Here is a 26,694-nt window from a genome sequence, read left to right as displayed (position 1 = left end):
ACTGAAGTAAAAACATCAGATATAAGAAAATGGGTAGAGGTATGATTATCAGCGTTCTGTTGCTTCTTCTTGTCGTGGTTATGGAAGCCAAAGTTGACGAAGACTGCTATCGAAGATGTTCGAGCAAATGCTTGGGTAGATTCCGAGGGGCTTGTTTATCTGCATGTTTAAACCAATGTACGGTAGATGCTCATGATCAACCCACAACATTTTTGTCATCCGGTAATATGTTCTTATCAAATATTGCTTAAAGAATATAAATGAGTTCATAGATCATCTAAGCGTTATCAGTTTATTTTTTTTAAAAATTAAATAAATTGTATAAGTCTAATTTAAAGTCTATTACTTATGTTTAGATAATTTACTAACTAATATATAACCTGATATATCCTTTTTATATGTATTTTTTTATTCCTTCTCATGTCATTTTTCTTTTACTAATGGTTGTAGTAATAATACCTGATAAATGTTACAGATCTCAAGACCAAATGATGTTCGACATCTTCCTATGAGACATGCAAGAAAGTTACTTAATATATATGTAATAAGTACATTCATCGTTTAGACGTGTACTTTTGTTATACTAATAAACAAGTTGGTTTCATTTTTTAATTTTTCATATTTTTGAGTTATAAATTGTTGTTCAATTGATTTTAGTTAAACTTAATAGTCTATTTTGTACTAAAAATATGATATATCAGTCTCATTTAATTAGCTGACGTATGCAAATTACTATTCTGAGTGAGTGGAGTTAAGATCGTATAGGAGTTTTAAATTTTATCCCAACTAATTTTTATTCTTTAAAACTTTTCACAATTGTTAGTATTATTAGTATTATATGACCCAAACCCAAAACAAAACTCAAAGAAAAACCTCAACCCAATCCTTATCTATTGAAAAAAGACCAAAATGTTTCGGCCCAACCCACTTATAGCAAAAGATATACATAAATAAGCAGTTTAATTAGGGAAGAAAACCCTAAGTAGAAATTAAAATTTAATTAAGAAAAGATATACATTAAGAAACATTTATTAGGTTAAAGTGAAAGTACCCTAAGCAAAAACAAAATGTAGAGGGGAGGACACAAAGGTGATCTCTATTAGGGTTTTCTCTACCTTGATTATTAAAGTCAGAAAAAAAAGCAGAGATGACAAAGAAGGGTGCCAACTACTAACCTACAATTTTTTATTCATGTGGAGGAAGTTGGAGAAGTGAATAATGAAGAAGAGAAGAAGCAAAGAAGGAAGAATTTGTTGGCTTCGAAGCAAGGAATTATTATTTTTTCTTTTGTTTTCAAAATCAATCAAAATGTTTTTAATTATGATTAATTTTAATTAGTGTTGTTAATGTCAAAGTTAATCATTTTACTTTTTCTGGTGTCACGTGTCATCTTGTGGAGTGGCCGTGTAACAAAATTTTCTTTCTTAATAACAATGTTCACATATATATATATATTCAACAAATAAATCACAAAGTACTAAATTGTTAACAAAAAGAAAAACATAGGGTCCTAAAGTGAAAAAAAAAAAATCAAACCATAAGGGTCGAGCTGAAACTAACCTAAATATTTAATAAACATTCTAAAATAATCACTTTCAGGATTTTCAAATCTCAAATAAAATTTATAATGAAATGCAAAAATATTTTACTAACTATGTTTAGATTTAAAGTCTATTACTTATGTTTAGATAGTTTACTAACTAATATATAACCTGATAGATCTTTTTTATATGTATTTTTTTATTCCTTCTCACGTCATTTTTCTTTTACTAATGGTTGTAGTAATAATACCTGATAAATGTTACAGATTTCAAGACCAAATGATGATCGGCATTTTCCTACGAGACATGCAAGAAAGTTACTTAATATATATGTAATAAGTACATTCATCGTTTAGACGTGTACTTTTGTTATACTAATAAATGAATTGGGTTTCATTTTTAAATTTTTCTTATTTTTGAGTTACAAATTAATGTTCAATTGATTTTAGTTAAACTTAATAGTCCATTTTGTACTAAAAATATGATATATCAGTCTCATTTAATTAGCTGACATGCGAATTACTATTCTGAGTGAGCGGAGTTAAGATCGTGTAGGAATTTTGAATTTTATCCCAACTAATTTTTATTCTTTAAAACTTTTCACAATTATTATTATTATTATTATTATCATATGTAGCAGCCCCGGAAATTTAAAATGAATTTTATATTATAAATATCAAATGCGGAAGCGAAGTCAAAATTTGAATAACATCCCTTACACTAAAACCAAAAACGTGCTCACAAAATATAAAAGATCAAACTACCTAAAGGAGAAACTTGAAAGTAAAAACTACGAATGTGACTATGGAGTCTTTAGGCGTCCCCTTCGTCGTCCTCCTGCGGAACCGGCTCGGGAACGATGTCCTCTTGATCTGAAATGATTAAATAAGGAATGAGCTACACTAGCCCAGTAAAGACACCACGATATCTCACCGTCACTGAGGTAAAGGTGGGTAGAAAACACAAAAAGACCAATGGAGCATAATTTACAACAAATCCTTTTATTAATAATAAAACCTTTACCATTCACTTACCTCGGTGAAATTCATAAAACAATATACGAAAGCAATAACATAATCATTATCATGAAAACATATATATGAACTGTATAACATAATACCTATCAAACTTTTCGTAATTCAATCGTTACACAACATATTTTCCTAATTCACCAGCCCACTAGTATCCATGGGGATCCATAGGGGTCATGCTACCCGTTAATCCTTAACACTTGAAATCCATTCCAGGGCCGTCCCCATACCCCGTCCGGTATGGGCGCCAAACCATAGACCTCATTACCCCGTCCGGTATGAGGGTGAAACGGGCCGTCCCCATACCCCGTTCGGTATGGGCGCCAAAACACATAAGATCTCCATACCCCGTCCGGTATGGGAGACCACAATCCCAGTAGGGTTCCCTACGGACCCGGTCCGTCCACCATCTCCCAGGATATCTAGTCAGGCTGACCACAGTATACAATTTCCATTTACATAATCTTTCATTCTCCTTTTCCCTCAGTCAGCATTATCAATCACATACAAACAAGCAAAACGATAGTTTATGTCAAACAGACAACATACAGCATCAATATCCCGGTCATTCAATCCATAATCAATAAAACAGTAGAATATGCACACGAAACTATAAAATGAAAACATCAAATCTCATACTGCATTTAAAACTGTAAACAAGCCAAATAACAGTTAACCGACAAACACACTAGACTCGGGCTCCATTAGCGACCTTAAGCAATTTCACACATTCGTTGATTCATGAAATACCGTTTTATCATTTATTGAACTTTAAAACCGTGATAGGAAATAGGGTGAGGGGTCCTTACTCGTTTTGGGGTCCGAACACGGCTTCACAGTGCGCTTGCAGGCTGTCCCTAATTTTTTCTGAATTTTTCTCGAGGAACTGAAACGCACTACTGGTACCTGCACGTGTTCCAAAAAATCCCAAATTAGGCCCAGGGCCCCTTTCGGCCAATATTGCAACTCCAGCACGGCGGCTCCGCCGTGCTCCGGCGACGGCGCCGCCGCTTGCGGCTGCGGTTCGCCTCGGGTTGGCCGTTTTCGGCCGTTTCTGGCCGAATTCGGCCACACTCGCATTGGTTCCTGCGATAAAACAACCCTACTGCCCTCGGGGGGCCGAAAATTTACGAAAAACTGAAGCTTACCGGCGGCGGTGCTCTCGGGTGCGGCGGCTCTCCGGTGAAGTTTGTGTTTTGGTGATTCGGCTCTGATCGACCTGTAGAGAAAAGAATGGTGATCACGGTGATATAAAAATTGCATTAAACGGAGATCGGGAAGGGCCTCATCGGAGGCAAAAATCGAGGAGGGGCGCGGCGGCACTGCTGGCTTTTGGCTGTATTTTCTGGCCGTTTGGCCAGGATTTTGGCTCCGATTTGGCCACTGGGGAAATCAGTGTGGAAAAACGAGTCGGGGGTATGAAATTTACCTCGATCGGCGGTCGGAAATCCCTCCGGTGCGGCGGCCGGCTTCTGGTTCGTCTTCTCCGGCGAGGGCAGGCGGCTAGGGTTTGGGGTCTGGTGTGGGGGTCTTATTTATACCCTTTTGCCTTGTGATCTCAACCGTCCATTTTGATTTAATTTGGGCCGTCCGTTTTTGATTAAATCTGGGCCGTCCGTGCGCGCGATTGATCTGGGCCGTCCGATCGCGCACACGCGGATCGCCAACGTGGCTCGTCCCCGGTCGACGTAGTTTTGCTACGTGGCAGGTCCTGGTTGGCCAGGCCTGCTGACTGGGTCTGCTGACATGGCTGCTGACGTGGCACGAGCGTTTTTTTTTTTTTTTTTTTTTTTGTTCTTCTTGAATTTTCCCCGGGCGCTACAACTCTCCCCCCCTTAAAGAAATTTGGTCCCCAAATTTGCTTCGTTACTCTTGATCGAACAGATGGGGATATTGGGCCCTAAATTCTGATTCCAGTTCCCAGGTGGCCTCCCTGGGCGTGTGGTTCTGCCACATGACTTTTACAAATGATATTTCCCGGTTGCGGAGTATTCTGCTCTCTCGATCCGTGATACCGACCGGTACTTCTTCATAAGACAAGTCCTCTCGGAGTGGAAGCGGTTCATGAGCCAAGACATGAGAAGGGTCCGGATTGTACTTACGTAGCATAGATACGTGAAACACATTATGAACCCGGGAGAGCTCAGGAGGCAGTGCAAGTCTGTAGGTAGTGGTACCAATCTTGTCTAAGATTTCAAAGGGTCCAATATATCTGGGGTTTAATTTTCCCCTCCTGCCGAACCTACTAATTCCCTTGAAGGGGGTGACTTTAAGAAACACCCGGTCGCCTTTCTCAAAGGCCAGGTCTCTCATCCAGGTATCAGCATAACTCTTCTGCCTACTCTGAGCTGTCTGGATGTTCTTCTTGATCTTAACTATCTTGGACATGATTTCTTCTACCAAATCCAGGCCAAACAATCTTCTATCGCCCACTTCTTCCCAATAGATCGGTGACCTGCACGGACGCCCGTATAGCGCCTTGTATGGGGCCATGCCGATGCTTACTTGGTAACTGTTGTTGTAAACAAACTCTATCAGGGGTAGGTGGTCGTCCCAATGGCCCCCGGAGTTAAGGACACAAGCTCGGAGCATATCCTCCAGCGTACGAATTGTCCTCTCTGATTGTCCATCGGTTTGGGGGTGGAAAGCAGTACTAAGAGACAGCTTTGTTCCCATAGCTTGCTGGAAACTATTCCAAAACCGAGAAGTGAATCTGGGATCCCTGTCGGATACCACTGTTACTGGAACTCCATGCAGTCTGACTACCTCCCGGATATACATTATTGCCAACTTGTCCAAAGGATTAGTCATTCTGATGGCCAGGAAGTGGGAAGACTTAGTGAGTCGGTCAACAATTACCCATATAGCATCATGTCCCGATCGTGCCTTGGGTAGTCCCGATACGAAGTCCATAGTGATGTGTTCCCACTTCCACTCTGGAATCGGTAAAGGCTGAAGTAACCCGCCCGGGCATTGATGTTCTGCTTTGACCTGCTGACATACCAAGCACTTAGATACAAAGTCGGCTATATCTCTCTTCATCCCATTCCACCAGAACCGAGGTCGCATAGTTTGGTACATTTTCGTACTTCCTGGATGCATGGCGAACCTTGAACTATGGGACTCTGTCATGATGTCTCTTTTTAACTCACTGTCGTCTGGGACACACACTCTGTCCTTGAAACGAATCAATCCGTCAGCAGAGATCTGAAATTCTGAGCTCACTCCCTGTTCTGCATTCTTCTTGCGGGTTACTAGGGCGGGGTCGACTGACTGGGCTTCCTTTATTCTTTGGATTAACTCGGGTTGGACTGCTAGGTGGCCCAAACATGTGACTCTCTTCAGGTCTCGCAGGCGAACCTGCTGTGTAGCCCCAATGGACCTACATTCTGAAACCATCAGATGGGCTAGGGTGCCTGCACTTTTCCTGCTGAGGGCATCGGCCACCACGTTGCCCTTACCTGGATGGTATAGGATGTCACAATCATAGTCCTTGAGGAGTTCCATCCACCTTCTCTGACGCATGTTGAGATCCTTCTGAGTGAAGATATGCTTCAAACTCTTATGATCGGTGTAGATCTGAAAGGTCTCTCCATACAAATAATGGCGCCAGGTTTTCAAGGCGTGTATGATTGCGGCAAGCTCCAAGTCATGGGTAGGATAGTTCTTCTCATGATTCTTTAGCTGTCTAGACCCATATGCTATAACCTTTCCATGCTGCATTAGGACACAACCCAGGCCTAGATAGGAGGCATCACTATAAACTGTGTACCCTCTTGATCCACTCGGTAGAGCCAGCACTGGTGCAGTAGTCAGTCGCTTCTTCAACTCTGAAAAACTCCTCTCGCAGTTCTCATTCCATTCAAACCTTGCATTCTTCTTTGTGAGTCGGGTCAGAGGAGCTGCTAGACTAGAGAACCCTTCGACAAACCGGCGGTAATAACTTGCCATCTCTAGAAAACTGCGAATTTCCTTAACTGTTGTCAGCCTTTCCCAACCAAGTACCGCTTCAACCTTTTCAGGGTTCACCGACACCCCTTCCTTCGATATAACATGTCCTAAGAAGGCGGTTTATTCGAGCCAAAATCCACACTTGCTCAACTTCGCATACAACTTCTTTTCCCTGAGTACCTGTAGGACTTGGGCAAGATGATGAGCATGTTCTTCCCTACTTTTTGAGTAGACTAAGATATCATCGATGAACACGTTGACAAATTGATCCAAGAATTCTCTGAAGATTCTGTTCATTAGATCCATAAAGATGGCCGGGGCGTTGGTTAGCCCAAACGGCATAACCAGGAACTCATAGTGTCCGTACCTGGTTCAGAATGCCGTCTTAGGGATGTCTTCGGCTCTCACTTTTACCTGATGGTAACCTGATCGTAGATCTATTTTGGAAAAGACCTGTGCACCCTGCAACTGATCGAAAAGGTCATCAATCCGGGGAAGAGGGTACTTGTTCTTAATTGTTACCTTGTTTATCCTTCTATAATCAATGCACAGTCTCAACGTTCCATCCCCTTTCTTTGCAAAAGTAACCCCGGCACCCCATGGGGAAATGCTGTGTCTAATGAAGCCACAGTTTTGTAGCTCAGTGATTTGTTTCCTTAGCTCTTCCATCTCGATGCGGCTCATTCGATAAGGAGCTACCGAGATGGGCTGGGTTCCTGGCTGTAAATCTATGGTGAACTCGACCTCTCTGTCCCCTGGTAGACCGGGCAGTTCATCCAGAAATACGTCTAGAAAGTGTCGGACTACTGAAATCTCTTGGATATAAACTTCTTTCTTGGGTTTACCTAGTTAGAGAAAATACAATATTAAGGCACTGGGAATTAAGAAGAAAAGAATTTGCCATTAGGGGAAATCAGTACCGAATAATTTTATTAACTTGTAAATGGCTCCTCGTTGGGAGGATTAAATACAATCTTTTTGTTAAAGCAGTCTATGGTGGCGTGATACGCCGCTAGCCAATCCATTCCTAGGATTACATCAAAATCCCCTGTGTCTAACCCTATCAGGTCTACCCTCAATTTCCTATCTGCTATCTCCATGGCACATGCCCTGTAGACAACCTCTCCTAGCAATGTCTCCCCCCCAGCGGTAGATACAAGCAATAATGAATCAAGTCTATCAGGTGATACACAAATTTTGGAAGCAAGAACATGTGAAATAAAAGAATGTGATGCACCAGTATCAAACAAAACATGAGCAATGTGGCCAGAGATAGTATACATACCATGTACCACATCCGGGTCTGCGTCGGCATCCTTCTGGGTAAGGTTGTAAACTCTGCCCTGGATTGGAGGCCTCCCTTGATTCTGGTTCCTAGGGCACTCCCTCGCATAGTGCTGGGCACTGCCGCATATGCGACAGGTGTTGTTGAGGCGGTAGCAGGGTCGGTCCCCATGATCTCTGCCGCAGTACTGGCAGATCTTCCCACGTGCTGCCCCCATAGCCTGAGGAGGGGCCTGGACGGCAGGTCTGGGCCTCTTACTGGGTTGGACAGGCATGGTAGGTGCTGGCCTGCGGAGCGGGGCTGAGGGTCGGGAACTTCCCGCTAGCTGAGGGCGGGTGTCGAAGCTCTTTTCTATGATCTGCGCCTTTGCCAGGACTGCCGAATATGTCTCGAGCTCCATCACCAATAAGTGTTGTCTGATCGCCGGGCGGAGACCCCATTGGAATTTCCTGGCCTTTCGGCCCTCATCCAACAATGTCTCCGGGGCATGTCGGCCCAGCTCTAGGAACTTGCGGGCATACTCCGACACTGTTATATTTCCCTGGACCAATTGAGCAAATTCCATTTCCTTTAAATGTTGGATGTGTTTAGGGAGATACTCCGCATGGAAGGCTGCTAGGAACTGCTCCCAAGTAACTGGTACAGGCAAGGTGGCCCGCTTGAGCTCCCACCAGCGTACTGCTTCCCCTACCAGCATGTAGGAGGCAATGGCAACCCTCTGCTCAGGAGCTACTCCCAAGGTCTCGAAAGCTCTCTCGGTCTCTGCCAGCCAGTATTGGGCCTCTTCGAAAGAGGATCCCCTGAAAAAGTAGAAGGGTTCAGTCTTCTGTACCTCTCTATGAAGCCGGGGTCGATCAAGGAGGGAGCGGGGTCCCGAGGTAGAGGGACTGGGGCCGGTTGAGGGTGAACTGGGGGACCCTGTGGTGGCGCCTGCTGATGTGGTGGGGGCACTGGAATGTGCTGTGGCGGCACCTGTTTATACTGTGGCTGTGGTACCAGGTCGTACCGCGGCTGTGGTGCCGGGTGGTACCGTGGAGGAACAAGCTCCTGCCGGGGTGGCTCGGGATCAGCCTGCTGTAGCGGGGGCTCAACCTGCGCTAGCGGAGGAGGTCCCGGTAACTCCCTTCTCTCCTCTTGCCTTCGCTGGGCAGCTGCGAGAGCCTCCACTATCTCGAATAGTCTATCTAAATCCTCCCGAAGTGATTATCTGGGGCCGCTCGGTTTAGTGGGGGCCTTCCTCTCCTCATTCCCGTGTACCTGCATTCACAAGGAATGATTGAGTAACGATATATCGGTGAGTATTTCTCTAAGGCACTATTGTGTAAGGGATGGGTCCGAGGAAATGCGGCTCTGATACCAACTGTAGCAGCCCCAGAAATTTAAAATAAATTTTATATTATAAATATCAAATGCGGAAGCGAAGTCAAAATTTGAATAACATCCCTTACACTAAAACCAAAAACGTGCTCACAAAATATAAAAGATCAAACTACCTAAAGGAGAAACTTGAAAGTAAAAACTACGAATGTGACTATGGAGTCTTTAGGCGTCCCCTTCGTCGTCCTCCTGCGGAACCGGCTCGGGAATGATGTCCTCTTGATATGAAATGATTAAATAAGGAATGAGCTACACTAGCCCAGTAAAGACATCATGATATCTCACCGTCACTGAGGTAAAGGTGGGTAGAAAACACAAAAAGACCAATGGAGCATAATTTACAACAAATCCTTTTATTAATAATAAAACCTTTACCATTCACTTACCTCGGTGAAATTCATAAAACAATATACAAAAGCAATAACATCATCATCATCATGAAAACATATATATGAACTGTATAACATAATACCTATCAAACTTTTCGTAATTCAATCGTTACACAACATATTTTCCTAATTCACCAGCCCACTAGTATCCATGGGGATCCATAGGGGTCATGCTACCCGTTAATCCTTAACACTTGAAATCCATTCCAGGGCCGTCCCCATACCCCGTCCGGTATGGGCGCCAAACCATAGACCTCATTACCCCGTCCGGTATGAGGGTGAAACGGGCCGTCCCCATACCCCGTTCGGTATGGGCGCCAAAACACATAAGATCTCCATACCCCGTCCGGTATGGGAGACCACAATCCCGGTAGGGTTCCCTACGGACCCGGTCCGTCCACCATCTCCCAGGATATCTAGTCAGGCTGACCACAGTATACAATTTCCATTTACATAATCTTTCATTCTCCTTTTCCCTCAGTCAGCATTATCAATCACATACAAACAAGCAAAACGATAGTTTATGCCAAACAGACAACATACAGCATCAATATCCCGGTCATTCAATCCATAATCAATAAAACAGTAGAATATGCACACGAAACTATAAAATGAAAACATCAAATCTCATACTGCATTTAAAACTGTAAACAGGCCAAATAACAGTTAACCGACAAACACACTATACTCGGGCTCCATTAGCGACCTTAAGCAATTTCACATATTCGTTGATTCATGAAATACCGTTTTATCATTTATTGAACTTTAAAACCGTGATAGGAAATAGGGTGAGGGGTCCTTACTCGTTTTGGGGTCCGAACACGGCTTCACAGTGCGCTTGCAGGCTGTCCCTAATCTTTCCTGAATTTTTCTCGGGGAACTGAAACGCACTACTGGTACCTGCACGTGTTCCAAAAAATCCCAAATTAGGCCTAGGGCCCCTTTCGGCCAATATCGCAACTCCAGCACGGCGGCTCCGCCGTGCTCCGGCGACGGCGCCGCCGCTTGCAGTTGCGGTTCTCCTCGGGTTGGCCGTTTTCGGCCGCTTCCGGCCGAATTCGGCCACACTCACATTGGTTCCTGCGATAAAACAACCCTACGGCCCTCGGGGGGCCAAAAATTTACGAAAAACCGAAGCTTGCCGGTGGCGGTGCTCTCGGGTGCGGTGGCTCTCCGGTGAAGTTCGTGTTTTGGTGATTCGGCTCTGATCAACCTGTAGAGAAAAGAATGGTGATCACGGTGATATAAAAATTGCATTAAACGGAGGTCGGGAAGGGCCTCATCGGAGGCAAAAACCGAGGAGGGGCGCGGCGGCACTGCTGGCTTTCGGCTGTATTTTTTGGCCGTTTGGCCAGGATTTTGGCTTCGATTTGGCCACTGGGGAAATCAGCGTGGAAAAACGAGTCGGGGGTATGAAATTTACCTCGATCGGCGGTCGGAAATCCCTCCGGTGCGCCGGCCGGCTTCTGGTTCGTCTTCTCCGGCGAGGGCAGGCGGCTAGGGTTTGGGGTCTGGTGTGGGGGTCTTATTTATACCCTTTTGCCTTTTGATCTCAGCCGTCCATTTTGATTTAATTTGGGTCGTCCGTTTTTGATTAAATCTGGGCCGTCCGTGCGATTAAATCTGGGTCGTCCGTGCGCGCGATTGATCTGGGCCATCCAATCGCGCGCACGCGGATCGCCAACGTGGCCCGTCCCCAGTCGACGTGATTTTGCCACGTGGTAGATCCTGGTTGGCCAGGACTGCTGACTGGGTCTGCTGACGTGGCACGGGCGTTTTTTTTTTTTTTTTTTTTTTTTTTTTTTTTTTTTTTTCTATTTCCCCGGGCGCTACAATTTATCTCATTATTTTAATGGAATTTCCACATATTTTTTACATGGAATTCAAATGGGATACGTATTAAGATATTTTAATTATTATTTTATTATAAGTGTATCCTTTAGGATTATTTAATTGATTTATTTGAGATATAATAATTATTTTATTGTATAGTTATCCTAAATTTAGATACAGTTTTATTTAGACTATCATTTTATGAAATTATTCCAAGAGCTTGTAGTCATCTGGATTGTCCGGGAAAGGCTATAAATAAGTTTCTCCCCATAGGTTATAAAAAACCAATTACAGTCAATTTGAGAGAATTCATGAAAGCTTAGACTTTTCTTCTTTTTAGCATTTCTGCTAAATTAGCTTATTCAAGTTCTTCAAAAAACAGGAGTCTTCAGAAGTCTTATTGAGCAAAGGATCGAGGATCAACTTATCGGTAAGTCCGTGGTGTTTTTCTTTTCCTTGTTTCACTTCCCTATTCTTTATTTTTGCTTTTTTTTTTAAGATTATAGATCCAATTAGAGGGAGGGGTTTATCTAGGCGATTATAGTTTCAATATTAAGTGGGTTATAGGAGTTGATTCAATCCTCTCCATGCCCTCACGCATCATTTGGTATCAGAGCTTAGGCTCCTAAAAATCTAAATATATATTTATTTGTTTTTAACATTTTATTCATTAACAATTCAAATTAATTTTTGATTTGTTCGTATTGCATCCTGCTTCAATTCATACCTATCTATTCAATTCAAGTAATTCGTGTTTATTATTAAAAAATATTATATATATCAAAAATACCCAAAATATTCCAATTGCACCTCATAAGGCAATTGACATATTGTTTGCATTTTACATCACAAAAGCATAATAGCTGCCTAACTGGTGACTGGAAATCCTTTGAGAAATCGAAGGCAAAGTACGTTACCTAACAGGTGTGAGCGAAAACTTTTGTTTTCATTCCGCACATTGTTAACGTTTAATTTTCGAATTACATTTCTGTAATTCTGCATCAACATTGCATGAAGAAACTTGACCGGTTGTAGGGGTAGCTGACAAATTAGGGGTAGTATAGGTAAATACACCTTCCAGTTATATCCATTGGGATTGATCGGATTCCTATGTATCAGTTCGAATTTTCATTCTTTGTGATCTACATTTCTATCTTTTATTTTACTTTTATTCCATTATAAAAAAATTAAGTGACTAATCGATTCTAGTTGTTTAACACATAAAAAACACACTAGTCTTTTTTCTATGTACTTGTTTATGAGCTTCCATAGAAATCAGATCCTTTTAGGGTTCTTTGTTGTGTCGTAAGGATTAACATGCAAATCTGATTCAAGTGATTTCGATTCCAGATGCTCAACTCGACAGAAGAAACGGTCAATTGAGAGATTCTGAGGTAAACATGAGTGAAGGCAAGGGAGAGATTTTCTTTCAATAACCTTTACCTTGTAGGGAAATTCACTATGTTTCAATAAAGTGACATACTTCCATTCTGTGAAAGTAATTTCCTTGTTATCTGAAGAGCTCTCAACGTGTAAGTTATGAGTGAAGGCAACGAGTAGAGGGAGAATATTTTCCACACATAATGCCTTATCAATGGTAAGGTATGTGGAATGATCATTGATAGTGGTAGTTATACTAATGTGGCAAGCACTCTACTCATGGAAAGAGCTAGGTTGACATACATCAAGCATTCGAATCTCTATCGATTAAAGTGTTTGAATGAATATGGTGAAGCCCAAGTTACCGAAGAGTCATAATACCATTCTCCATCGGAAAATATCACGATGAGGTATGTTGTGATATCGTACCTATGCATGTCACTCACTTGATACTTGGGAGACCTTGGCAGTTTGACAGACAGGTACAACATAGCAGTTGCGCCAACTAATACTCATTGTGAAAGGACGGTCTGAATCATGTTCTTATGCCTTTATCACCAAAAGAGGCACATGAAGATCATGTTAAAATTAAACAGTCCTTTCATGAATACTCAAAGAGAGCATAAGAGATAGAGAAGGTCGAAAAAGAAACTAGTGGTCCATTAAGCATCAAAAAAGCCCGACAGAAAATTAAAGATTGTCTATTAATAGAAAAACATAGAGCAAAAACAAACAAGTGTCTTGATCATAAAGACACAATGTTAAGTAATATCTCTTATAAAAATGTAATTTTGATTGTCCTTACCTATAGGGAGATTCATTTTGACCTTAACCACTCTTTGCATATTCGTATTGTTTTTCTCTTACAGATAATTATCATGATAAGTGGGCTACAAAGATTTGATCCCGATCCCAAAAGAATTGTTAATCAAGTCATGAAGTGCATAAACAATAAAACAAACATACCTGGGAGGTATGATATGTTTTCTATTGCAATCACTAATCTTTTTCCCTTGTGATGAAGGCCCAGATTCGAGAACAAATTTTTTAAAGAAGGGGGAGATGATGTGATCCTAGAAAATCAAAAAATAGTTCCAAAGATGCAATATAACATCAATGAGGAATGCCCATAATATGAAAGTAATTTCATTCCGGATTACTTTCCTAATTGAGATTATTCCAAGAGATTGGCCAAGTTTGTTCAAGCTAAAAGACTTAAAGGCCCAAGTAAGATTAATGAACTTGAAGAATTGTAAAAAAGCCCACACTCGACGAAGATGGTGTGTCTGAGGTCGCACATGGAGGAGAGGCACCCGTGAGGGGGAAACCTGAGTCACCTAACCTGCTACACCGCTTGCTAGGCTCAATCCGTGGGCTAGTAGGCATCGCACCTGAGAAGAACATACGGCCCATGCCGCAAGTCCCTGCAGATGGGCCGACTGAGACCCATCGGGAAGACCCGAATGCCTGATCCAGCCGACCCGTACTTGAGGGAGAAGAAAATGAGCCGAATGGGTTTATTTGGGATACTTGTAGGTACCGTAAGCGCGTTTAATTCAGGGAACTTAGGGACCGCCCGTAAGCACAGTAACCATCTAATTGTTGGCGCCAAATCAAGTAAGGACCCCTTACCCTATTTCCTGTCATAGATGTGAAGTTTGAATAAATAATAATACGGTCTTTTGTATAGGTTAGATAAATATTCATATTTAATTACAGATTGCTAATGGAGCCCGAAACCGGACATTATTCTCTGTTGATTCCTGTTGATTTATTTTACAGTTTAAATGCATGATGGTATCTGGTCTTAAAGTTTTAAATGCATGTATTACTGTATTACTTGACCACTGTGTGATTTGGGATTTAAGATATGATTGTATTACCGGGTACATGTTCATTATTTATGTGATTGTGTTTAATTTGGTAACGGAGATTAAGGATAAACAGGAAAGGGATGTGATCTGATAAATGGATAAGATGACAGCCTCATTAGATATCTTAGGAGATGGTGGACGGACTGAGTTCATAGGGAATCCTACCATGAACGTTGTCTCATACCGGATGGGGTATGGAGACTTGGTCATTTGACGTTCATACTAGACAGGGTATGGGAACGACCCGCTTCACCCTCATACCGGACGAGGTATTGAGGTTTAATGTCTTGGCACTCATACCGGACAGGGTATGGGGATGGTCCTGGAATTAAGATTGTTAATGGAAAGGGTTCACGTGTACGATATATGCTATGTTGCAGATTATATATGAATTCATGATATTTATAATGTTATTGTTTGCATAGGTTGTTTTTATAAATCTCACTGCGGTAAGTAAATGGTAAATGGTTTTATTATTAATAAATGAATTTATTTAAAATTTGTACTCTATTGGTTGTTTTTGATTTTTCTATCAACTTTTGCTTCTGTGACGGTGATATATTATGATATCCTTACTGGGGTAGTGTAGCTCACCATTTATTTAACAATTTCATATCATGAGGACCCGGTTCCCGAGCCCGATCCGCAAGAAGGCTACGAGTAGACCCTAGATACTTATTAATTTCCTTTATTTTTTCTATTTTTCGTATTTTCTTCAGAAAATTTGTTCTGTGATGTTTGTTAGTATTTTTGAGTTATCATGTAAGGGATGTTAATTTTAACCTTTATTTCGCTTCCGCACTAAAATTATTATATGCAATTCTTTTTAAATTTTCGGGACCATTACGCCACACACCGGCCAGTTTATTTCACATGAATTTGAATTTGACAACCATTTTAGTTAGAAACCGTCCAACCAAATAGAAATCATAGGATTCATGGGGGTTCAGTGCAATATCAACGATATCCTAGCCACCCTCTTCTACATCTGTTATTGTGAGTGTGGCTAAAGCCGACTCCTCCATGGTGGGTCATGGTGGTTCCCCAATGTCGGTTACAAAGAACATGCCAAAGGGCAGACCTTAAGAGACATACATACAAAAGGGCAGATAACTAGTTTGCTTTTTAATCTTACTACATGACTTGATCCTTTCATGATACCTCATACTTGAATTAACTTTCACTTTACATTTTTCTTGATGTTTTAAAGTTCACTTCATTTTCCTTGAATATTTATATGCACTTGGAATGTCAAGAATGTGTTAGTATTACATAAATATAAAATTAACTATTGCGAAATATTATTTTGTATTTATCATTGAATTTTAAACTATTGTCAGATATTATGTTGTATTTATCATTGAATTTTAATTACGTCAAAATATTATTTCAAATTATATTTTATTTTGCTTAATGTTTAAATTTTAAATTAACTATAAAATTAATGGAGAAACAAAATTGGAAGCTAAATAAACGGATGATTTCTTAATTTTAAGGACAAAAAGATTAAGGACAAAAGTAAAAGTACAACATTGGAATTTGATTAGTAAAATAAATATCACAGATACAACATTGGAATATTTTTGCTTTGATTATATAATAATTGTGTTTTGGTTATGCAGAACAAACCTTACTGTGGATACAAAATAACAAAGGCGCCCATACGAGTTAGGGTATGGTTTATGGCACTCATACGGTAGGTGTTTATGGCGCTCAAATGGATTGTGGTCTGGGCAGCTGATGGTCACATTTGTGCTTTGATTATATAATGATTGTATTTTGGTTATGCAGGGCAAACCCTATTATACATATGGAATAACAGCAGCACCCATACGGGTTAGAGTATGGTGGCGATCGACTGGTTATGACACTTATACGGGTTGAGGGTATGAGGATGGTTGATAATTATGGCGCCCACATGGGTTGGGGTATGAGGATAACTAACGATTACTTATTGGCTATGGAAATATTTGAGTATTCACATATAGAGGGGATCCTTATGTATTAAATAATATTGGTTAAAAAGGCATTACATTGTGAAATCTAAAGGTATGTGAAACTCTAAATATCAAACGGAAGAGAGAAACGAATTGATCTAATACATGTATTACATTTGGTTATATATTTGATAAGATGTAACTGTGTTTATGCATGAGAACGCAAGTTGTCCGAACATAAATGTGATGTGTTTTTATGGATGTGTATGGTATTTAAATATAAATCTTTTCTGATCATGACACTTATTAATAAACCTACAAAATCCTTCAAATTATATCTGATTCAACCCAGGTATTGTAGACTTTCCCTCATTTCCATCCACAAACACTATTTTTAAAATTTTTCCCATTTATCAAAAAAATCTCATTTCTCATTCTTTACGGAATCATTCGCATATAATTTATATGTATAGCTTCCGATTATGAATATGTTCTAATGATAATTTGTTAATGAATATGAGATTGGGATATGTGAGGTCAATATCAAAGGAAAAAGAAACTGATATGTGGAATGAAGAATGAGAAACTTTGTTATTGTTGTATTATTTTCCATGTTTGGGTATTTTGCTTTAAAATCAGCATTTGTTTTCCTAAAACTTGTATGATTGGTTGTTTGCATGCCTCTGTATGGGCACTACCCTTTTTTTATTGAGCCCATGAAGCTCACCTTAATTCACACCCCCTCAGAGCAGATTAGTTCGAATCAAGAGCATATTTAAGGTCAAATGAAGACTCTGAAAAATGTTTATTAATTTTAGATATTTTATTTTCTACTTTAGATCTAAATATGTTATCATAATGTAACTTAAGGATTTTGTGAGACTCACAAATTGTAACTGCATACAGTGGATGATTGAATTAAAAATTTTAGCATATTGATGCGTGTTTATTAGGTTTTTATATATGTGGTAACACTTCTTTCTCAGCAGAGAAAGCAGATCGTTACATATATGGGTGAGAATAAAAAAGAGGAGTTATATACATTTTTGAAATTAAATCCAACTTAAAAAAGTATTGTCATGTAATTTAAAGAAGTATAGAATTTTTATGTGATGAAATCTTGCTTATTACCATCTTTACTTCATTGTCTTCAGTGGTGTAGAAGAAAAATATTAATTTTTAATTTGAGGGGTTCAAGTTTGTGTGAGCGAAAAATTACGTCAATTGTGAAATGGTATAAGGTTGTTGACATGGAGCATGGCATAGAAAAAAATCTCTACTTCATTGGTTTGGTGTAACGTTGACTAGTTAGTAGGTGTTGCTAACATTGAACACGATATAAAAAATCTCTATTTCATCATTTTAGTAGTGAGGAAGTCAACCTTATATGACGTGCACATGTGACATTGATTTAATAGTTACATAAACTTTTTGAAAGAAAATTTTTTATTGGAAAAAAATTTTAAAATATAAGAGTTAATTAAAAAGAGAAGAACAAAATATAGGGGGTTTAAACAAAACAATAAAAATAGCACAAAAGTTATTTTCCTATTTAAAATTATTAATATTTTTTCATATTATTAGTATTTTAAGAGATTATACGATTAAATTTATTTTACATGTATGCAATTTTAGTTATTAGGTTGTGCATAGTTCATTATGGACCGAAAAGACAAACTATACCTAGTTGCTCAGTCTAAATTAAATAAAATTAAATTAAATTAGTTATGGTCTAATCTGATCTTGATCTGAACTTGAATAATTAAATTTATATAAAAAAAATTAAAAACCATCTAAACCTTAAAATAATAAAAAATTATTATCCTCATTCATGTTTGCAGTCCCCGAGTTCTCACCCCTGTGAATGTTTACATCACCCAAATTCTCACACTCATGCATGTCCACATTCTAAAGGGTGTATATTGTCGTTCTACCGTCATCATCATACATTACATTTAAAAGTATAGAATTTGTTGATAAATATAGCTCAACAATATTTCCTATGACAAACTCTTTCACAAAATAAACATCACTATTTGAACCTATTTTAGTTTATTCTAATTCAAAACATAAATTAGATTGGATGAAATAAATAATTCTACATCTTTTATAATCACCAAGATATTAAAAAAATCTCTAAATGTAAATAAAACTAAGTAATCTTCATCTTAACAATCAAACGCATCTTCCCCTCCAACATATGTAGTATTTGGCTTAAATATAAATTGTCGACTATGATGCAGATGAATAACATATAAATATTTTCATATGTTACAAATTTTAAATCATAAACAACCGACAGGTGAATTCTCAAGTGTAAGAAATTGTTCAAATAATAAAGTGATGAATAGAATATCATATCACAGATATTACGTACCAAATACCAAAATTGTAAAAATTATATTATTATATAGAAATCAAAATTAAGTTTATGCAGGAAATAACATTTAAATAATTTAATCAAAGCAGAATAATTAAATTGAGAAAAACTTATCAACGAAAACGCACTAGAGTAATTGATTAACATGAATCTTGGATATATTCACGTTTTGATTTCGCAATCGATTTAATCTAATCTGTAATGGTCGAAATATTCTAATATACTTTCGGTTTTCTTTCTATTATTTCATAGGTCTATCAATTAACAACTGTTAACCTTTTATAACAATTATTAATTTGATTCAATTAAATCTCTAATAATTTAATTGATCCACGTTAATTTGACTATATTACTCTTATTCAAGTCTCTATTAATGTTTAACACTATATGTTTAATTGATAAAATTTCACCCTCGTAATTATAAAACCATCAATCGCATATAAAACTATGAACCGACAAATTTTCACAATCTAATTAAGTTCAATAATGTTAAATTGCAATAAGGAGAAAGCTAAAAAATTAAAAAGCAAATTTACCTTTGATTCAGGTTACGACAATTACTCTAACGAAAGAAATTTAGCTAGACATGGTGGTTTGAGCAACACAAAGTGTATTTGAAAAAAAATAACTCATGTAATTAATTAAAAATAAACATCTGAATAATCTCAAATGCTAACGTTCAGATTTCATCATAATATCCTAAATCTGTTTGCCCAAAACTAAGTTAATTAAAAATAAAATTACTAAATTTTTCTCAGCTCCTCTCTCTCTCTCCACCGCATTTGCTTCCTTTCGCCTCTGCTTGCGTTCACTAAGTTCGCAGATTGGGTTGCTGCTTTCTCTCTCTAGCTCCCATCTCTCTCTCTTTGCAAGTTTTCTCTCTTTTTCTTTTGTTTTTTTTTTCCTTTTTGTTGCCTCCCTTTTTTAATAGGCCGCTGCAAGAGAAGAGATGGGGTTTTCTCTTTCTTTTTTTTTTTGAACTTTTTTTCCTTTTGAGCCCCTTTTCTTTCTTAGCTGATTCTTTTTCTTTTTCTTTTTTTTCTCTTCAGCCGCTTCTTTATTTTCCTCTTCTGCTTTCTGTAATTATTTTTCCCTGTTTTTTTTTTTTTTTGGTTTTGACGTGGCTACTAGGATGGGTTGTTCAATATTTGGGCTTGGGTTTTAGGCTTCTTCTTCTATTTTCAGTTTTTTTTTTGCTCTTTTCTTAACAATATCACCAACATCAAAATTTTACTAATTAATTCATTTTTAACTCAAAATTATTTCAATAATTATTCCAAATTTAAATAAAAATGATATTAAAAATATTATAACAATACAATACATCAACAAACATGGAAAATTATGAATTAATTAATTGCATATTATGTATTAATAAAAATAATCATATGATATTATTTTAGAAGTTAGTGGACTATCAAATACAGAATCAACGCCTTCATGCTTTGCAGCATTAAACGATTTGAAGTATTATGCAAATCAGTTAAAGACTGTGTGACATTAGGTGAGTTGAAGTACCATGCTTTTATAGCAAAAGATATACATTAACCATATAAATATTACTTTAGAAGTTAGTGGATTATCAAATACAGAATCAATGCGTTCATGATTTGTAGCATTAAATGATTTGAAGTATTATGCTAATCAGTTAAAGATTGTGTGACATTAGGTATGTTGAAGTATCATGCTTTTGTAGCAAAAGATATACATTAAGCAGAAGATATACATGGAGAAGCAATTTAATTAAAAAAGGAAACCCCAAGCAAAAACTAAAATTTAATTAAGCAAAAGATATACATTGAGAATCAATTGTTGGGTCAAAATGAAAGCCCCCTAAGCAGAAAGGAAATATAGGGAAGATACAAAGGTCATCTTGATTACGGTTTTCTCTATCTTGGTTCCGAAAACCTAAGAGAAGAGAAATGACAAAGAAAGGTGCCAACAAATAACTTACCATTCTTGATTAAATGCGGACAAAGTTTTGGGAAACGAAGAATGATGAAGAGGAGAAGTAAAAAGGAAGAATTTGTTGCCTTAGAAATCAGAGATTTTTTTTTTGTTTTTAAATTTAATTTAATGTTTTTTAGTTAGAATTGATTTTGACTAATATCGTTAATTCTTGAGTTAATCAGTTTAGTTAATATGGTGCCATGTGTCAGCTTGTGAGTGACCACATAACAAAATTTTCTTCGTTGCTAATACCCTTCATGTATATATTTAACAACTAAACTAGAAAATATTGAATATCTAATATGAAAACCATAAGATACTAAAGTGAAAAAGTTAAATCACAAGGATCAAATTAAAATTAGCATAAAAGTTGGACAAACATTCTAAAATGAAGCTTTCAAGATTTTCAAATCTCAAAGAAAATTTAGAATAAAATGCAAAAATAATAATTTTTGAACTTTAAATTAAATAATCTAATTATATAGAAAATAAAAAATAAAATTTTTACATTTCGTACTTGAATTAACTTTCACTTTTCATTTTCCTTGATGTTTTAAAGTTCACTTCAATTTCCTTGAACATTTGTTGCACTTTCGAATGTCAAAAATGTGTTAGTATTTTATAAATATAAAATTAACTATTGTCAAATATTATTTTGTATTTATCATTAAATTTTAAACTATTGTCAAATATTATTTTGTATTTATCATTGAATTTTAATTACGTCAAAATACTATTTCAGATTATATTTTATTTTGCTTAATGTTTAAATTTTAAATTAACTATAAAATTAATGGTGTAAAGACCCGAAACTTTAAATGACATGAATTTATATCTTTAATGCGGAAGCAAATAATAAAATTAGGATTTACATTCCTTACACAGTAAATTGGAATCCCAATAGGAATACGGGAATGTCTCTTATATATTGTTTCTTTAAAAAAGACAAACAATAATTAAAAACAAATAAATAGATATCATAGGGGTTAACCTCCACTAGCACTTGAAGGGAGTCCAAGAGATGAACTACTCACAATTCTCTCGCTGATCAGGATCTGAATCTTGGTCTTCTTGATATAAAATAATTAATGAAAGAGTGAGCTATACTAATCCAGTAAGAATATCACACTAATCACTGATACAAAAAACTAAATGTTGGTAAAAATTACAAAATAACTAATGGAGCCCTTGATTTAAGCTAATACATTTAACTCTAAAATGTTTTATTTTATATTTACCGTTACGAATTTTTTCAAAAAAAAAAGTTATGAAAACAAATAACCAAGTGACATTTTAATTTTTTACATAAGATCAGTAATTCTTCTTTTTAACCTACTTACTAGGACCCTTAGGGGTCCATATGGATATTCCTCTACTCGTAGACACAGTATCAAGTTTTGACAATTAACCCGGTCGTCTCCATATCCCGTCCGGTAATGGGCGCCAAAAACAACATCGCCTCGATACCTCGTCCTGTATGAGGGTCAACCATATCTCCCAAAATGCTTCCGGTATAGGACTTCTCAGCCCCATTCGACTGAGGTAATATCCACGGTAAAGTTTCCTATGTACCAGGTATGTCCACCCTTTCCCAGGATGCCCAGTAAGCTTTCATTTATTTAGATTCTCATCAACCAAACAACTACCAAATCATACCAACGTCTCGTTTCATATTCACCGATTAATTAAACGGTATTTAAGCAAACGATATAGTTTAACATAACCGAATAATCAAGTAACTAGATAACCAATTAAATAATGCAGGAAAAATCAAATAAACCAAATAATCGAGAAGGTCATAAAAACAATTAATTTAAATGTTCACAATATAATATTAAGTAATTTAGGCTGTACAAGAAAAATAAGCAGGAAATTAGGATTGACCTCGCCAGTCCGATCGTGCATAAAGAGAGAATGCATCTGAGCTGTCCGTGCGCGTGGGACTTGATCAAGACCATCGGATCGCCAAGCACACGGATCACCTACGTGGCGCCAATGTCAGTGTGTTTTGCCATGCGGCGTGTTCTGATTCGTCGTGACTGCTGACTGAGTCGTCCCACGTGGCCGAATTTTTTATTTTTACGATTTTACCCCCTGTTTTCAAGTTTTCTTTCAAAAATACTCCCTTTAGTCAAAATTTCACCCCTTTTCCCCAAAATTATTTTCAAATTTGTCCCTATTTCATTTTTTCTCAATAATTTAAACAAAATTAAATTAAAATTAAATTTAATTAATTATTTATATAGCTTTTTTAAATAAAAGGAATTATCCTAGACCGAATTTTTGGTTCAGGTATTACAAATGCAGAAATAAAATTGGAAGCTAAATAAAAAGATGATTTCTTAATTTTAAGGACAAAAAGTGTAGCGCCTAGGGAAAATTCAAGAAGGAGAAAAAAAAAAAAAAAAAACGCTCGTGCCACGTCAGCAGCCACGTCAGCAGACCTAGTCAGCAGGCCTGGCCAACCAGGACCTGCCACGTGGCAAAACCACGTCGACCAGGGACGGGCCACGTTGGCGATCCGCGTGCGCGCGATCGGACGGCCCAGATCAATCGCGCGCACGGACGACCCAGATTTAATCAAAAACGGACGGCCCAGATTAAAAAAAAATGGACGGCTGAGATCAAAAGACAAAAGGGTATAAATAAGACCCCCACACCAGACCCCAAACCCTAGCCGCCTGCCCTCGCCGGAGAAGACGAACCAGAAGCCGGCCACCGCCACCCGCCGCCGCACCGGAGGGATTTCCAATCGCCGATCGAGGTAAATTTCATACCCCCGACTCGTTTTTCCACGCTGATTTCTCCAGTGGCCAAATCGGAGCCAAAATCCCAGCCAAACGGCTGGAAAACACGGCCGAAAGCCAGCGGCGCCGCCGCGCCCCTTCTCGGTTTTTGCCTCCGATGAGGCCCTTCCCGGCCTCCGTTTAATGCAATTTTTATATCACCGTGATCACCATTATTTTCTCTACAGATCGATCGGAGCCGAATCACCAAAACACGAACTTCACCGGAGAGTCGCCGCACCCGAGAGCACCGCCGCCGGTAAGCTTCGGTTTTCCGTAAATTTTCGGCCCCCCGAGGGCCGTAGGGTTGTTTTATCGCAGGAACCAATGCGAGTGTGGCCGAATTCGGTCGAAAACGGCCAACCCGAGGCAAACCGCCGCCGCTTGCGGCGGCGCCGTCGCCGGAGCACGGCGGAGCCGCCGTGCCGGAGATACGATATTGGCCGAAAGGGGCCCTGGGCCTAATTTGGGATTTTTTGGAATACGTGCAGGTACCAGTAGTGCGTTTCAGTTCTCCGAGAAAAATTTAGGGAAAATTAGGGACAGCCTGCAAGCGCACTGTGAAGCCGTGTTCGGACCCCAAAACGAGTAAGGACCCCTCACCCTATTTCCTATCACGGTTTTAAAGTTCAATAAATGATAAAACGGTATTTCATGAATCAACGAATGTGTGAAATTACTTAAGGTCGCTAATGGAGCCCGAGTCTAGTGTGTTTGTCGGTTAACTGTTATTTGGCCTGTTTACAGTTTTAAATGCAGTATGAGATTTGATGTTTTCATTTTATAGTTTCGTGTGCATATTCTACTGTTTTATTGATTATGGATTGAATGACTGGGATATTGATGTTGTATGTTGTCTGTTTGGCATAAACTATCGTTTTGCTTGTTTGTATGTGATTGATAATGCTGACTGAGGGAAAAGGAGAATGAAAGATTATGTAAATGAAAATTGTATACTGTGGTCAGCCTGACTAGATATCCTGGGAGATGGTGGACAGACCGGGTTCGTAGGGAACCCTACCGGGATTGTGGTCTCCCATACCGGACGGGGTATGGAGATCTTATGTGTTTTGGCGCCCATACCGGACGGGGTATGGGGACGGCCCTGGAATGGATTTCAAGTGTTAAGGATTAACGGGTAGCGGGACCCCTATGGATCCTCATGGATAGTAGTGGGCTGGTGAATTAGGAAAATATGTTGTGTAACGATTGAATTACGAAAAGTTTGATAGGTATTATGTTATACAGTTCATATATATGTTTTCATGATGATGATGATGTTATTGCTTTCGTATATTGTTTTATGAATTTCACCAAGGTAAGTGAATGGTAAAGGTTTTATTATTAATAAAAGGATTTGTTGTAAATTATGCTCCATCGGTCTTTTTGTGTTTTCTACCCACCTTTACCTCCGTGACGGTGAGATATCGTGATGTCTTTACTGGGCTAGTGTAGCTCATTCCTTATTTAATCATTTCAGATCAAGAGGACATCGTTCCCGAGCCGGTTCCGCAGGAGGACGACGAAGGGGACGCCTAAAGACTCCATAGTCACATTCGTAGTTTTTACTTTCAAGTTTCTCCTTTAGGTAGTTTGATCTTTTATATTTTGTGAGCACGTTTTTAGTTTTAGTGTAAGGGATGTTATTCAAATTTTGACTTCGCTTCTGCATTTGATATTTATAATATAAAATTCATTTTAAATTTTCGGGGCTGCTACAAAAAGGTTAAGGACGAAAATAGAAGCAAAAATTAGGAACCCGATTTATAACAATTATAATTGTAACCCCAAAAAAAGAAAAATTTAGACTCATTTAATATTATTTTAAGTAAAAATCTTAACTTTTTAATTTGTAATATGAGAATATAATTCACAGATTGATTGAAGTTATTTTATTTTGTACGAAATTAATTAAAAATATTTCAAGTATAAAATAGAGATTTCTAAAATATTCTTCTCCTAAAATTATTATTTAATACTTTATTAGACATATTGTACCATTATTATTACTAAAAAAAATGCTTAAATTGATCATTTTTATAATTAATTTCAAAATTATTCAGTTGTTTATTTAATGAATTCAATCTGTTTTTAGACATCACTTAATGAATTTTATTTTTAATTATAAATAAATCCAATGCATTTATAGCAAAGATTTGACATCTAATTTATTTTTTTCTTAGTGGATACTTTCTTACTTAATTTGTTTAATTATGAAAACGTTACACATAATTTATTATCGTAAAATTATAATATTAAATTTATGGCCGGTTACAAAATTCTTTTGCGTATTGCGAAGAAAAAAGTGAAGGGAATTCTAGTTTTACATGGAAGAAACAACCGCACATTAAATATATTTTATTGGTAAAGTACTAGTAAAGCTCTATAAATAATAAACAAACTGAAGTAAAAACATCAGATAGAAGAAAATGGGTAGAGGTATGATTATCAGCGTTCTGTTGCTTCTTCTTGTCGTGGCTATGGAAGCCAAAGTTGACGAAGACTGCTATCGAAGATGTTCGAGCAAATGCTTGGGTAGATTCCGAGGGGCTTGTTTATCTGCATGTTTAAACCAATGTACGGTAGATGCTCATGATCAACCCACAACATTTTTGTCATCCGGTAATATGTTCTTATCAAATATTGCTTAAAGAATATAAATGAGTTCATAGATCATCTAAGCGTTATCAGTTTATTTTTTTAAAAAATTCAATAAATTGTATAAGTCTAATTTAAAGTCTATTACTTATGTTTAGATAATTTACTAACTAATATATAACCTGATAGATCCTTTTTATATGTATTTTTTTATTTCTTCTCATGTCATTTTTCTTTTACTAATGGTTGTAGTAATAATACCTGATAAATGTTACAGATCTCAAGACCAAATGATGTTCGACATCTTCCTATGAGACATGCAAGAAAGTTACTTAATATATATGTAATAAGTACATTCATCGTTTAGACGTGTACTTTTGTT

General features: G+C 37.8%; 1 protein-coding gene and 1 long non-coding RNA gene across 2 annotated transcripts in view; one reads left to right on the top strand and one right to left on the bottom strand.

Annotated features, from left to right (window-relative positions):
* Positions 1–9,191, bottom strand: part of LOC148266062 (uncharacterized) — a 96,806-nt gene extending 87,615 nt beyond the window's left edge. The window contains exon 1 of the mRNA XM_088220542.1: positions 7,809–9,191. Coding sequence (XP_088076668.1) covers positions 7,809–8,505 — 697 coding nt within the window. The 5' untranslated portion in view covers positions 8,506–9,191. The remainder of the gene's footprint in view (positions 1–7,808) is intronic.
* Positions 9,192–16,053: 6,862 nt separating this feature from the next.
* LOC148266061 (uncharacterized) lies at positions 16,054–16,859 on the top strand. Its single transcript, XR_015819085.1, has 2 exons — positions 16,054–16,334; positions 16,453–16,859. It is a non-coding gene; the product is annotated as an uncharacterized LOC148266061 (long non-coding RNA).
* The last annotated feature ends 9,835 nt before the right edge of the window (positions 16,860–26,694 follow it).

The sequence above is a fragment of the Carica papaya genome, chromosome 5 (genome assembly GCF_054855325.1).
Source record: "Carica papaya isolate Zhongbai chromosome 5, ASM5485532v1, whole genome shotgun sequence".
NCBI lineage: Eukaryota > Viridiplantae > Streptophyta > Magnoliopsida > Brassicales > Caricaceae > Carica > Carica papaya.
Note: the sequence above shows the minus strand (reverse complement) of the source record. Positions and strands in the feature narration are given on the sequence as shown.